The following is a 13,835-nucleotide window of genomic DNA, read 5'->3' on the forward strand; positions in this document are numbered from 1 at the left end:
CTCTACTGCTGCACGCTTCCTGGTCTCCAAATCCTGCCTCCAGCCCCCTATCAAAGCCTCATCCCAAAAGTTCCTCCCCCTCCTTCCTCTTTTTGATCGGAAGCCTGTATTTGTTAAGGATTCAAAGATGCTGGACTTGCTTCTAAGAGCTCACTTCTTCCTCTGCAGCCCCTAAGACCCGGAGCACCTTTTTTATTTCAGCAAGATGAGAAACAGCCCATTGCAAAGAAAGAATTTACGTGGGCCTCTGTGTTTCCTGGAGCCTGGCTGTTGTAAGAGAAGCAACCTCTCGCTTTTCCCCAATGCCAGAGGAGCAGTAGCCTACGGGTGCAGGATCTCAGCAGTTCCTTGCCATCGCTGCTGAGGACAGCTCAGCACCGTGAGCACAAGGTCAGGGGAAGGAGCACCTCCAGAGCTCCACGTGCCATTAAGCAGCAGAGCAAACGAAGGCGAGCTCACAGCTGGAGGTGGGGAAGGGTGCCAGCATCGCTGGGTGTTAGCAGATGAGTCTCTGGGGTGGACACTGCTGCATACAAATCACGAGCCCTGCTTCAGCCCAAGCCAGTGAAGACAAGGCTTCCTTTTATTATTTGGTGCCATATGAACTGGGAAGCCCAGCCCAGGACCCCAGAAGCAAAAGTTTGCTAGAAAAATGTCCAGCATTGTTACTAACAGTTCCCCAGCTGTGCTGAGGACTGGCTGACCTATGGAACCCATCTCTGGTTTCATTCCCCACTTCCTCAAGGCAACATCCTTCATCCTGAAGGTCTGGAAATGTGTAACTGTTTCTATCAGGACTGCTGCTTCTTTTACATATAGAAAGCAGTTCAACATAGCACATTTGCTAATGTGAAATTCACACAAACTCTCCAAAAATAATCTGTCCTTGCTGAGAACTTTTGAAAAGGGAATTCAGGGAAAATGTATTTAATTGTGCATGCAAGAACTGGAATACAGCAGGAAGAAAAGACGGGATGGGAAAAAAAAAAAAGATTATACTGCAAAAGAAAAAGAAAAAAAAAAGAAAAAGCTGTTTGGCTTTATTTTTTTTAGGAAAGAGTGTTTGGCATCTTGAGAATGAAGCAGGTTCCTGTGGAGCCAGTTAGCACGCTCCACACTGCTACCACGCTCAGCAGCCACGGTATCAGTGCTCTTATAGTTTGTTGTCTAACATAAAATAATACAGTATCATTTGTTTTCTTACAGTAAGTGTGGTGGTGCTTTGCTGGTTCCCTGCTATTGCAAGGAACCAAAAGAGGTGAAGCTGCAAATGAGCGTTACTGCTGGTTAAGAGAAAACCCGTGGCAATACACTGCTCAGCTCTTTTAAGCAGCAGAAGTATAATGACTGAATAAACACGGCAGAAAAGTTAGGCCACTGCAAAATGATCATGAGCCTCCTAGAGAGTCAGTGGACCCAATTCCATGCCTGTTTGGTGGGAGAGCCAAGCACTGATCTCAAAATACTCCAAGAACACAGGTTCACCCATGTTCTCTTGACATTTGCAGGCAGAAGCATTTTCCTCGCAGACTATGCGAGGTCGGGCAGCCCATGGAGAAGACTTTTCTGCACAGCTGGGAGAGGAGAGGAAGGGGGAGACTGTCAGCATTTTTAGGAGGTGGAGACCCTGATTCTGAATGCCTGATGTGATACCAACAATACGATTTTTTGTGAGCTCTCAAGTCCCTTCAGCTCCAATTTATTTCACTCGAGATTGATTTTTTTCCCAGATTCAGAACTCGCCGCCTTGAGGCCAATTTTTTGTATTCATTCCCAACCATCAGAAGTGCAATCAAACTGAAATAACAGCTGCAGGTAATTTGGGAAACAGTCAACTGACACTCACCTCCTCCCCCCTCTACCACAGCACACCTCGTTTGTGACCATCAGATCTTGGGTCTGATTTACATGAGAACCGTACTGGAGACATTACCATGAGTATGTCAGGTACAGGCAGCTGTCAAAGCTGCAAAAAATAACCACTGCTGTGAAAAGAACCTAAAGGCCCAACCCCACAGGTATTCACTCATGACAAAGTGTCTCATGCTGGGCTGAGCTTAACGGGATTTCTTGCCCGAGTATGTTGTATGGACGTGACTGAGAATTAGGAAGATCAGGCCCATAATTTCTAACGGCAGAAAACAATTCTTTAAAACACTTCCTACCTTTAGAAATCAATCGAGCAAGAAATTAGAAGGGGGAAGGAAGTATCACCAGGCTTTCAGAAACATCCCTGAACCTTCAGCACCTGCTTGGTAATGCCAACCCATCTGCTTAAAGCAAAGTGTTTCCTCTGCACAACTCTTATTTGCAAACTAGAGAATATATTGTAAACTTGTGTGCGGTGCCAAAGGCATGGTGGTTGCTCATTTATTGTGTTCCTTGGTTTCTTACTTGTATGTTGCTACCAGGCAAGGTACCAATGCCGTCTTTCCAGTCTAAGGCATTCAGTAAATCGTAGTCTGGTGGCGGGATGGTGACGATTCTCTCCGAGACATTCTGTTCCATCTCTCTGCTTAGCCTTTGGGATCTTTATTTAATTTTAAGAAAGAAAACTAGGGCTTGAAAACAAAACAAAAAAAAAGAGGCAGATAATAAATCCTGGGTTCTCTGGATTCAGTGGGAGTTTTGGTCTGGATATTAGCAGTACCAGGATTTAAATTGACAGAATCAAATACACAGGAGCATGCACAAACTCATATCCCACATCCACTGTGACCAATCTGTACAACTCGGGGAGTAGCAGCATCTGTCGCCAGGTTCCTCTGTACTGCTGCAATGCTTAGGCTCTAGGCTAGAAATCCTAAAGAGCTCTCAAAATGCTTTTGGTGCTTGTGCTGCCCTCGTCTCCCAGGAAATGAACTAACGGGCTCCGTTAGAAGAGCTGATTAAAAGCCATACAACTATCCGGGTCCCCAGTTCCCAAATATTCAACGATTGTTGTGGTTGACTCTAAAACACTGACCATAAATTAACTGTTACTGCCCTTTGAATGTAACCTGAATATTTTCAAGCTGTGAACATCACTGCTTGCCTACAAAGAAAAGATCCACAACCTTGAACTGGCAGCACTGCTGCATTTTAGGGGTGTGAGCTCCTGGATTTCAGCAGTGTGAGCAAAACCCGCTGTTCAGTTCCCCAGAGCAGAGCCCAAGCGCCAGGTCTAACGGCATTCTTGCTGAAATGGGCCAGAACTGCCCGAGTGGGGAATCTCTGCTCTGACTTTTGAATTCCCGAGGTCAACAAGGCTGCTCTGAGCTCTTAACCCAGCTCTAAAAGCAGGCATCACCCAAGAACAATTTGCTCCATCTGCCTTTGGCAGACTGTTTCTCCCCATGAGTACTGAAAGGAGCTTTACAGTGACATGGCTGGGGCAGGTTTTAACCACCGGGTGCTTAACTTTGGGCAGCCCAGCTCCAACTCCTGACCTGAAGTCCTCCACGTGCTACACCATCTATCTGCAGGCTGGGAGTGCAGGTTTATTCCAGCCAAAGGCAAAGCCACAGACCTGGTGCAGGGTAACTGACGATGCCTGCGCATTCCTGCGGCTGCAATTCCAGCACAGCAGCTCTCTGTGATGATCTTATTGAGGTTAAAAGCAGGATAGATGTACGTGGACTGCACTACCAGGTATCTCGGGGGTATCACAGCCGAAACCCTGCAGGACTTACTTTTTTTTTTTCACCCCCGGGTGTAAAAACCCAGCTACTTACAGTCCTGCCGAGGTGTGAAGCTCAGCAGCACGTAGCCCAGCGGGATAGGGCCAGGAGGCTGCAAGTGGGAAGCAGCAAAGCCGTGGGCGCCTGCTCAGCTCCCAGCGGTCCTCAACCGACCTGCGGAACCTGGTGGGTGCCCCTGGTTACGTACACAAAACCCAACCGCCCCCAGCCCCATGAAGATTCACCCCTGCATTTAAATTCTGCTCCGGTCCCCTGGTATCGAGTGACCACAGCCGAGGGTTCGCTGTACGTTAATATTTGATGTAGCCTTGTGTGTCTGTAAACACTCGTTTGTAGCCTACGCTTTGATGCCAGTGCCAACAAGGACAAAAACAACACTTTTTAGATGTTATTCTTCACATTCAGGCTCTGAAAATAAAGAAGCTGCAACACCAAGACTATTTAGGGAGCTCCCTCGGGGATGAGGGGTTTGGAAAGTAATCGGACAGAACCTGAGCAGAGGTAATTAAGCTGCAGGATTTATTTAAAATGGGACGAGGAAAACTGTCAAGAAGTATAACATACCAAACTATCTTGTACTACCCGGAGAAGATCCGATATGATAATAGGCCTTTTTCATCTCTTGTGTTTTATAAATCTATTAAAAGCCCTAGAAAAATGTAATGAAGAAATTACTGTTCTTATAATGCTCCCTACCAGTACGATCTACAGTAAAACCAAGATAGCCCAATAAAAGGAAGCAAACTGTGCAATTACAGACAGCAGAATCTAACTTGAAACATTTTGAAGAGCCATGAAGAGCACAAATGCTTCCCATTTGTCCCTATTCGCGTGATTGCTTTCATCCTCAACGCTAGGCGACTCAGAAACAATGCAAAGGAAGATGCAGAAAAGCTACGATGAGTCAGCCAGTCCCAAGGTGGAGATTCAGATTTATTAAATGATAAACGACCAGCGTGCTGGCAGAGATAATAGTTCATAATTAATATGCTACCACCCAGACCTCTGTGCTTTATCTTTAGATAGGGAACCCATAGGAAGAAGTCAGAAATACTCAATTCTGCCACTGAGCCACACTGCAGCCTTGGGAAGCCGCTCCATCATTCCTGCAGAGAACCAGTTTTGGCTTTTAACATACATCTTGCCTTAGCATGGAAAAAAAAAGGAGAGGAAAAAAGAAAAAAGGCACAAGTTCATACAAACAAATAAAAGCGTGAGGGCTAAATGGGTGGACTGGGGTTCATTATCCTTCCCTGTGCACCATCAGACCTAACGGGAAGAGAAACGTTTCAGCAGAAATTCCATTTCACACGCTGCCAGCTTGACTGCCAATGACACGAGGATTTCAGGGTCTTTATATAAGGGTAAAATGTGAGAAACACAGCGGGGTAATACATCCAGAGGCTGTAAATCAAGTAACAACAATATTAAGTTCACAGCCCTTCTGGCTGAGCCTTGGTATACCAGCAGGTAAAACTCCATTCGAGAAGCAGCTGGCATCAAGGAAACCATTTGATATTGTGCTGTTCTGGGAATAATCCACTTACAAATCACCCTTCTTTCCCGAAACAGAACGGGAAACCCAGGAAAGCTGGGCATTTCAGTCAGTGCAATGGATGTGCACTCAAGCAAGCTGGGATTCGGAGCTCTGTGTATCCCCAGTTTCCTGTAAGATTTGGTAGAGTTATCTCACACCCAATATATTCCAGCTGCCATTCATTCTTATGACGTTAGTGAAATTTAAACAGGGGGGAGAAAAAATTTAATGACTTCTCGCAGAGCACAACTAATCCGGTCTCAGGAGCTGCTTTGAGAACTTACCAGTTCAGACAAAAATTGTTTGCCTGTCCTCTGCTATGCCGATGACTGATGATCTTTTACTTACCCATCAAAAAATATTACTCACCTCAGGCAAGTAATATTTTGCAAGGCTGAGCTAATACCATTACCAAAAGCCCAGCCTCACCTCCAGGAACCTCATCAGCCCAGCCAGGGATTGAAATGAACTTTCCGAGCCTGCAATGGAACCACACGACCACATTTCAAAAGGAAGTGTCTGTAGCCACCAGCAAGCATTTAATGGCACGAGTAAGACATAGCTGCTTTCGCTATCTGCTGTGTCAATGAAGGGAAAAAAATGGGCTGGCAGCACAGGTATGAATTGGGGAGACACAAGCAGGTCGTGTTTTAGCTCTGCCACAGGACCACTAAGACAAACTAGTTTGGTTTTAGGGAGTTTGCGGTGTTCATTTGTACCATACAGACACTGCAAGGTCACTGGAAACACACAATGTATGGATTGTGCCTACCTGTTATTGTGCTGGGAGCCTAACAGACAGGCAGCGGGGCCATGCGGCTTTAATCAATGTATAAGATCAGTCAGCAATATTGTGAGCTCCCTCTACACCTAGCAGCTGAGCCTGGTGTTAAGCCCAGATCAGCATCGCAGCTCGTAAGCTGCTATCTCTTGTTTCTTGACACAGCCGTGCCAAATTGAAACAACAAACAGAAAAAAGCAATGCACGCACACGCTCAGCCCAGCTGACACAAGAAAGCAGCTGCACAGGCTGCTGGCGGCACGAACACCAGTTCTGCAAGGAACCTCTCCTGAGCACAAACCCACCCCACTGTGAGAGTGCTGGAAGTGAGCAGGCAGCACGGCACGGCACGGCATGGCGCTTCGCTGCCCGAGCTCACACGTTCCCAAAGCCATCCTTGGATCATGTGCAATTGCGCTCCCTTTGCTACCTTTCTCTTTACATTTGTGTGGCATCTCGAAGTCAGCAACACGTCTTCCTCCTGCCCTTCTTCTTGCAGAAGGTGAAGGAGGCATTCGGCGCCAGGCTGCAGAGCCTCCTGCCAAGAGAAGGGAGGGCGCACGGAAGGTACAAAACCTCCTTCCACATCCGCAGTTAATGCTTGCTGTCAGCGGCACAAGCGTGCCTTAATTTCATTTTGATAGCTTTCATTAAATTCATTACTGTCAAGCTTCTCCTCCCCAGCTCCTCATGCTCGTGAAGAATGGGGGGGTCTGGGGAGGGAACCGGGCACCAAGGAAGCACGAAAACAGAAGGCTGTGCCACCACTGCTCCCGGCCTCTCTACCAAAGAGAGCCACGTGTAACCCCCCAGTACAACCACTTGTAATCCCCCAATACACACACCCAGTACGGAACTGCAGTGCCACACAGAAAACAGCCCCCACAACTACTGCCACCTTCGCAACCCCTGGAACAGTGCCCTAAAATATTCCCAGTAAGATACTCCACGTTTTGCCATTTCTAAATCTGCACCCATTTCTCCAACACCAGCTGCAAGATCCGAATACCGTCCATCATTCTTGATCAGAATTATTTTCCCTCGGCATGTAAGGAAGTTGTAAGATTCGCGACTCCAGAGAAAGTTAATTTTGTGGCAACATAAAAATTGTAGCGCTGAGGGAAAAAAAAAGTAGTTATTCTAATGGAAAACTAAAAGTTCAGCCACCGCTTAGATGTTTAACTAAGACACAAAGAATTAATTTCGCAATAAAACATGTTCTTAATTGGGATGTAGTTAATGAAACAAGAGGAGCATGCCATTACCCGTAACATCTCGTTGTCCTCCAACATGTTGGTACCTACGGTTGCGTGTTGGCTGTAGGTTTCCAAATAGGAATTTTAAAGGGATGTCAAAGCTCTGCACTAATTGTTTGATTTGCTTCTGTTCTGAAGCTATATTACATTGTGCTTTACCGAATATTCATCTAATGCTTTTTGGGGGGAAAATTAAGGTTGATTATCTCAACCCCAAATGGCTGGCATTAGGGCAGCTAGTATTAACTGCCAATACTACCTGTACCTACAGCAAAACAGTTTTTAATGTGTCATACTGACATCAACAACAATTGTTCCCTGTTGAGTAATGCATGCTTAGGTCAAGTGTTTCAAAAGGAAAAAAAAAAAGCATACAGAACTGACAAAGCAAGCTTCAGAGTACAAAATACGCGTGGGCTTGCTGTTCAGACCCATTTGATGCAGAAGTCAATAGGCACAACGAGCCAGAGTGCCCATATTCCCCGTACATAATTGTGCAACAAAAACTGCAAAGCAGTTTTTTTTTCTCCAGTATTTGTTTTCGAAATAGCTTGGTATAGTATGCAGTCAAAGCGTTATTTTTAGATTTAACATTACTAGAGAATGAAGGAAGTAAAGTACAATCTGGCAGCGATGGCCATACAAAAATATCCAAACTTCTTTCAGGGAGTTGTATATACAGGGGAAAAAAAGAATCAGAAAAACAGTTCAGCATCACATGCCTTCTTTGTGTTGAACACAATGCAGAACCACAAGAATATTGTTGTCCCTGCTGGAGCAAAGGTTAAGTCAGAAAGGAACCTTCTTGGAAGACCATCTGAATCTGAAAAATGAAGTGTTTAGTCAAGGAACTAATTAAACAAAAACCTAAAGAAGTATTTTTTCAGATACAAAGAAAACAAACAACCAAACAAAAACTTGCAAACATGTGTTTTCCATCCCTCCTTTTCCACCAGAAGTTTCAGAAGGAATAAATGGGTGGCTATCACAGTCACAAAAGGCGAGCAGAGGGAAGAAAGCTCACAAATTTCATCAGCAATATTTGCTGTATTTTACGTGCATTGTTGGCTAAATAACACCTTAAATGCAAGTGAATGACAACCAGAAGAACAGGCAAGGGCTTCTGCCTTTTTTTTGAAGGTGAAAAAAGGGAAAGCAAAGCCACCACCTTCACTGAACTGGCCTATTTCCTATGCATCTCGTTTATTGATATGAAAACTTCTTGGCTGTTCCAGTCCTGTGCTACCTCATTTGCAAAGCTGCATTGTGCCGACCTTAAATACATCCTCCGCAGGAGGGGACGTATTTCCAGAGCCAAGAGGGAAAGGGGAGCTGAGGCTCCTGCCCACCGCTGTCCCACTGGCCCCAGGGATGCAGCACAGGGAGCAGAGGAGCTCCTTCAGCACGGCAAGAGAGGAGGAGGCTGAAACACCCACAGCTCGCCCCCTAAATTCACAGCAGGGAAAAAGAAAGGGACACACAAAGACCTGGAGCAGCAGGACCACAAGAGGGGCTCACATACCATGAGAACCCACCCTGATGCTGGCTGGAAGGCAGACGCAGCCCTGTGAGCCTCCCAAACTCCCAGCTGCACGCAGCACCCACTGGCAGCACCCGTCCTGTGCCATGGGGATCCCAGCTGCGCAGCGCCCGGCTGCCTCCTGCCACACACATGAGCTCTGCTGTTGCTTATGTGCAGGTTTCTTGCTTAAATCAAGCATTTTGTTTAGTTTCAAAGCTACAGCTATCAAAACAGGCCCTGTGTGCTTCATGAACAAGCTCTAATCTGATCTGTTCACTCAGATTTAGATTTGCCATGCCTTTATCCCGTCATTTAGCTTGATTCAATCAGAAAATTAAAACAAACAAACAAACAAACAAACAAAAACCCTCACACAAGCCAAAAGCTGCTAAACTTAAAATTAAATGTCCTTTCTAAGGAGGGAAAGTATTTTGCCTATAAGTTGAGCCATCCTCTGGAAAGTACTCTGCCACATTTATAAGTTAAAGTGCAGAAGAGAAGGAATTAAACTTTAAAGACAAATCCAAAATCATGACAGAAGCTCAGCTGCCACCTCTGCAGTGACGGACACGTGGCTCTAACCCCAGCTGGGCCATGGCAGATCTCTAACTGGGATGTTCTGCTCTAAACCACGCCAACATTGGAGTGTACCAGTCTGCCCATCGAGGCGTTTCCAGCACCTTTTGGTATCACAAGAGCACATCTGCACGCACCCTTCACCTGCTGAGCACAGTCTACTACTAATTAGGGAGGACGGGGTTTGCTGGGATCCCTGGTCACTGCGGCTGCTAATTGATTCCAAGCTCCGAGCTGCCAGTGTTCATTCCCAAGCAGTTGGGCATTTTTCCTCCCGGTCTCTGATCTAATTCCTCTACCCGCTGTGCCACCCTCTTCCCTCTCCCCTGCCTTGGGTGGTACATGGCACTGAGACACGCTGCTGGAGGCTTGAGAAAGATGGGAATGGATTAAATACCATAAACTAGGGGACAGGGAGCAGGGTATGTGCGGGACAGAACTGACAGCGCAATTCAGGAATGTCCTCGTTATCCTACAGGAGATTATAAAGGTGCACAGCAACTGCTGCAGCATTTCAGTCTGGTTTTGACCGAATCTGTGTTCTCCTGAAGTCCAACCCACTTGCATCGGCTCCCAGCATCAGGGCTGCTGCACCTCTCACCTCTCAAAACATACCACGGCTCATATGGAAAAGGACAAGGGGGTTAAACTGAGGCTGTACCCTCAAATTCATACCCACACAATACAACATCATCATCATCCCTAGAAGTGGGGTACTAAAAGCTTTGCAGGGTGATAGAAGGGAGGTAAAGGAGAGCTAGACCTCCTACAGATGAAACAGAATTTCAAGTTGACCATTACAAACCGAAATTGCAGATGCTTTTTAAAATAAATTCCAGGTGATACTTAACATACAGTCTAAAGACGAATGGTCCCACCACTTCCTTAAAGTTCCAGCAAATAAAGAAGGGGTGGAAAAATGTACAGGCAATCAGTGCCCAGCACACGGCATGCTTGAGGCGAACAAAACACACCCTCAGGCCAGGAGAAGTCAGCTGCTCAGGAACTGTCTGCACAGTACACGTGTCCGTAACCACTCCTCATGCAGCAGCTTACCTATCACGGCAATAAAAACAATGAAGGCAAGATGAATTCACTTCGGCCAGGAGAAGTGGAACTGATGCTGTGCAACCTGCCTGTCGGTTGTGCTGAGCCGAACTGGGCAGCACGCATCCAGGCTCTGGTTCCATGATGAGTTACAATTTATTTGACACACGTTCAGCCTTTGTGGCATTACTTGCAGAGTTAAGGCGCCATCAATTTCAGGCCAAAACTAAAGCACAGAGGACAAAAACGTCCCCCATTATAATTGCACCTGTAATTACTTTATAAGCCTCCGATCCAGCAAATCACCCTGGGGACTCGTACTAATTATTATCCCGTATCTTTCAACACCAGGTAGAAACTTTCGATGAGGAAAAGACTGTCCTGACCCCCAAAAACGTGCAGTCCAGCTAGATGGGGCAGGGAAGAGCAGGGAAGCGCGGCTCTGGAGGCACCGCTCTCCTCTCCGCTGTGTTTCTGCCTTACCAGACAATAAGACCAAACATCAGCTCTTTATCCCTTAATCCCAACTACAAACGTGTGTAAGGTTGTGTTATTTTTTATTATGGTTATTTTTTTTTAACTCATCTAGGCAGTATTTGAATGAATTACTGGAAGTGTTTTCATATTAAGAATCTAATCCAATTCCTCGCAGGGCTGAGTGTCAATGAAATTGTCCTAATCCCATTCTTCTGTACATCAAGCATCATTAAGACCGTCCCATGCTAATCTTTATGCGGAACACTGATCAATATTTTTGAAGTCTTAAATTTATCCCCGTGTTTATCTGGCACCGGCCTTCCCTCTGTTCGTAAAAACTTGATATTATTCGTTCTGGCCTTTTTTTTCTGGAGAATTTGCTTTCGGAAAGCTTGACGGCATTACTTCCTCGTGTTAAATCTCAATCTCCAAACTGAAATCTTGGCTCAGGCAGCAAAAACCTCCCCGGTATTCCCTTGTCTTGGACCGTTTTGGGGTTCGCTCACACCAACCCCAGCCCCGCTTCCCTCAGCCCCTCCGCAGGACACGAAAACCCCAGGAGATGAATTATTTCGGAAAACTTCTCCCCACGGCCACCGCACCGCTGGAACCGGGCACTGGCGGCAGCGGCACCGCGACGCCCCCTCAGCGTTTTGGGGTCTCGCTGAGGTACCGGGGGGGCATCAATCGCCCCCCCTCAGCCCCGCGCTGCTCAAACCCCCCTCAGGGGGCGGCTCCAGGTCCAGACACGACCCCCGGACCCTCACCGGGACCCCCTCAGCCCTCGGGGGGCGTCAAGCAGCCGAGGGGCCGAGCGCTGCCGCTCCCCCCCACCCCTCCCTCACGAACCCGTCCCGGCCGCCCCCCGCCGCCGGAGGCGCCATTTCCCTCAGCCCCTCATCCTCAGCCCGCCCCCCGCAGCCCTCCCCGAGCCCCCTCAGCCCCGCCGCAAGATGGCGGCGCCGCCTCCCCCAGCCCCCAGCCGCCACTCACCGGCGGCCCGGCGCGGCCCGGCCCGGCCCGGCCCGGCCTCCCCCGGCCCTCCCCGCGTTTCTCTTTGCGCCTCAACTCCGGCAACAAGCGGCTCCCGCGGCCCGCTGCGCGCATGCGCCCAAACACCCGGCCCCGGCCACAGCCCCGGCCCCGGGCACGGCTCCGCTCAGGGCAGGGAGGGGCCGGGGCGGCGGCGGGGGCGGGACGGGGTTGAGGGGACCGGGGATACTGGGGGCACTGGGGATACTGGGGACGCTCGGGGCACTGGGAGGACAGGGTGCGCTGTGAGATATGAGGAGGACTTGAGGGACTGGGAGCACTGAGGCACTGAGGGACGCTTTGGAGCGCTGATACTGGGGGCAGTGGGGACACTGGGAGCACTGGGAGATACGAGGAGCACTGGGGGGACTGGCGGGCACTGGGAGCAATGGGGACACTAGGAGCACGGGGGGGACTGGGGGACAGTGGGAGAGACTGAGGGCACGGCACTGGGAGGACTGGGGGATGCTGGGAGATACTGGGGGCACTGGGGACACTAGGGCACTGGGAGGGACACTGGGAGATACCAGGAGCACTGGGGACACTAGGGGCACTGGGAGCACTGTGGGACACTGGGAGCAATCGGGACACTAGGGGCATTGGAGGACACTGGGGCACTGAGAGCACTGAGGAAATCTCAGGACTAGGAGCACAGAGGAAATTGGGGACACTGGGAACACAGCACTGGAGGACAGTAGGGGCACTTGGGACATGAGGCACTAGGGGCACTGGGGACACTGGAGGATACTAGGGGCACAGGGGGTTATAGAGGTGCTGAGAGCACTCTGCACACTGGGGACATAGGGAGCACTGGGGACCTGGGACAACTGGGGGTTAGCAGGGTGCTGGGGATACTGGGACAGGGGGACACTGCGGTACTGGTCACACTGGGGACTCTGGGGCCTGTCACAGAACTGAACAGCTCCAGCTCACTGAGGGTTTTGCAGCACATGGCCGCCTGAAATGGCAGCGGGGAAGCGGAGACCTCCACATCCAGCCAGCGGTGGCCGAGGCACTGCCCTCTGTCACTGGTTCCCCCATCAGTTATTAATAGAAACTACTTCACCCTCCTGTCTCATTTTTCTTTTCATCTGGGAACGTTGGTTTTGTTTGTATTTGAATTTTGAACCAATAAAAGAAGCGGTGGTATTTTTTTAATGGTACCTTTTTTTTTCTTTTTTCCTCTAGTAAGACAGGAAAAAGTATGAGCAGGCCCCAAGCTGTGACAACTTAAAGGCAATGGGATCTCAGGAAAATAATAAATGAGACTTGCAATGGCTCGTTTGAAACACACATCGTAATATTCCTCATCCCTAGAGTGAGGCACATAAAACAGCTGTCTTTAAAATTAACTCAGAGAACAAATATTTCTCCCCTCATCTGCATCAGCAAGTTACATCTAAAACATGGGGCCCTGCAGGCTCCGGGCACTCGGTGATGCTGAGAGCCCCATTTTAGAGCTCCTTGCCCTTTTCGCACTGGTTTCACGCCCTGTTGATGTGTACTTTCCATCCTTGGAGCTCTCCTACATTTTGCATTTCCCCTGTAGGATCCATCTCCCCCCACTAATCCAGATTTTGGGGCTTTTTCTCAGAGTATCAGTGCAGGTATCGCCATCCTACAGCTGGCACCTCCCATTTTTTGCATTGCTTTTCATTCTTCGAAGTGAAATGTTGGGATACTCTGCTGAACTTGGGATGTTCTGCTGGTTCTTCCTCTCCAGCGATGTGTGCACCATCAATATTATTATTTTTGTTGCTATTTCCGTTGTTGCATTACTTGTGATTGCACCAGGCTGCCGCGCAGCGCTGGGCTAGCTGCAGCCTGGAAATTGCAAAGTGCACTTTGCCAAAGCTTTTGATGCAAGAATTACTCTCCCATTCAAAATTAGCAGGGAAGACTCACTCAGTGATGTTCAGAACCAAAC

The 13,835-nt window shown here is 48.4% G+C and overlaps 1 protein-coding gene across 6 annotated transcripts in view; it reads right to left on the reverse strand.

The window, feature by feature from the left end:
* Nucleotides 1-12,024, reverse strand: part of LOC101804293 (lethal(3)malignant brain tumor-like protein 4) — a 50,011-nt gene extending 37,987 nt beyond the window's left edge. The window contains exons 1-2 of one of the 6 annotated variants that reach the window (XM_072027300.1): nucleotides 11,870-11,999; nucleotides 2,395-2,561 (exon numbers count right to left, since the gene is read on the reverse strand). In XM_072027300.1, the coding sequence (XP_071883401.1) occupies nucleotides 2,395-2,508 (114 nt within the window). In that variant the 5' untranslated portion in view covers nucleotides 2,509-2,561; nucleotides 11,870-11,999. Of the gene's footprint in view, nucleotides 1-2,394; nucleotides 2,562-3,713; nucleotides 3,859-11,869 lie in introns of those variants that run through there. The other 5 variants (XM_072027299.1, XM_027443809.3, XM_027443810.3 and 2 more) reach the window with 5 other exon arrangements.
* Between the last annotated feature and the right edge of the window lie 1,811 nt (nucleotides 12,025-13,835).

Source organism: Anas platyrhynchos, chromosome 24, assembly GCF_047663525.1.
Source record: "Anas platyrhynchos isolate ZD024472 breed Pekin duck chromosome 24, IASCAAS_PekinDuck_T2T, whole genome shotgun sequence".
NCBI lineage: Eukaryota > Metazoa > Chordata > Aves > Anseriformes > Anatidae > Anas > Anas platyrhynchos.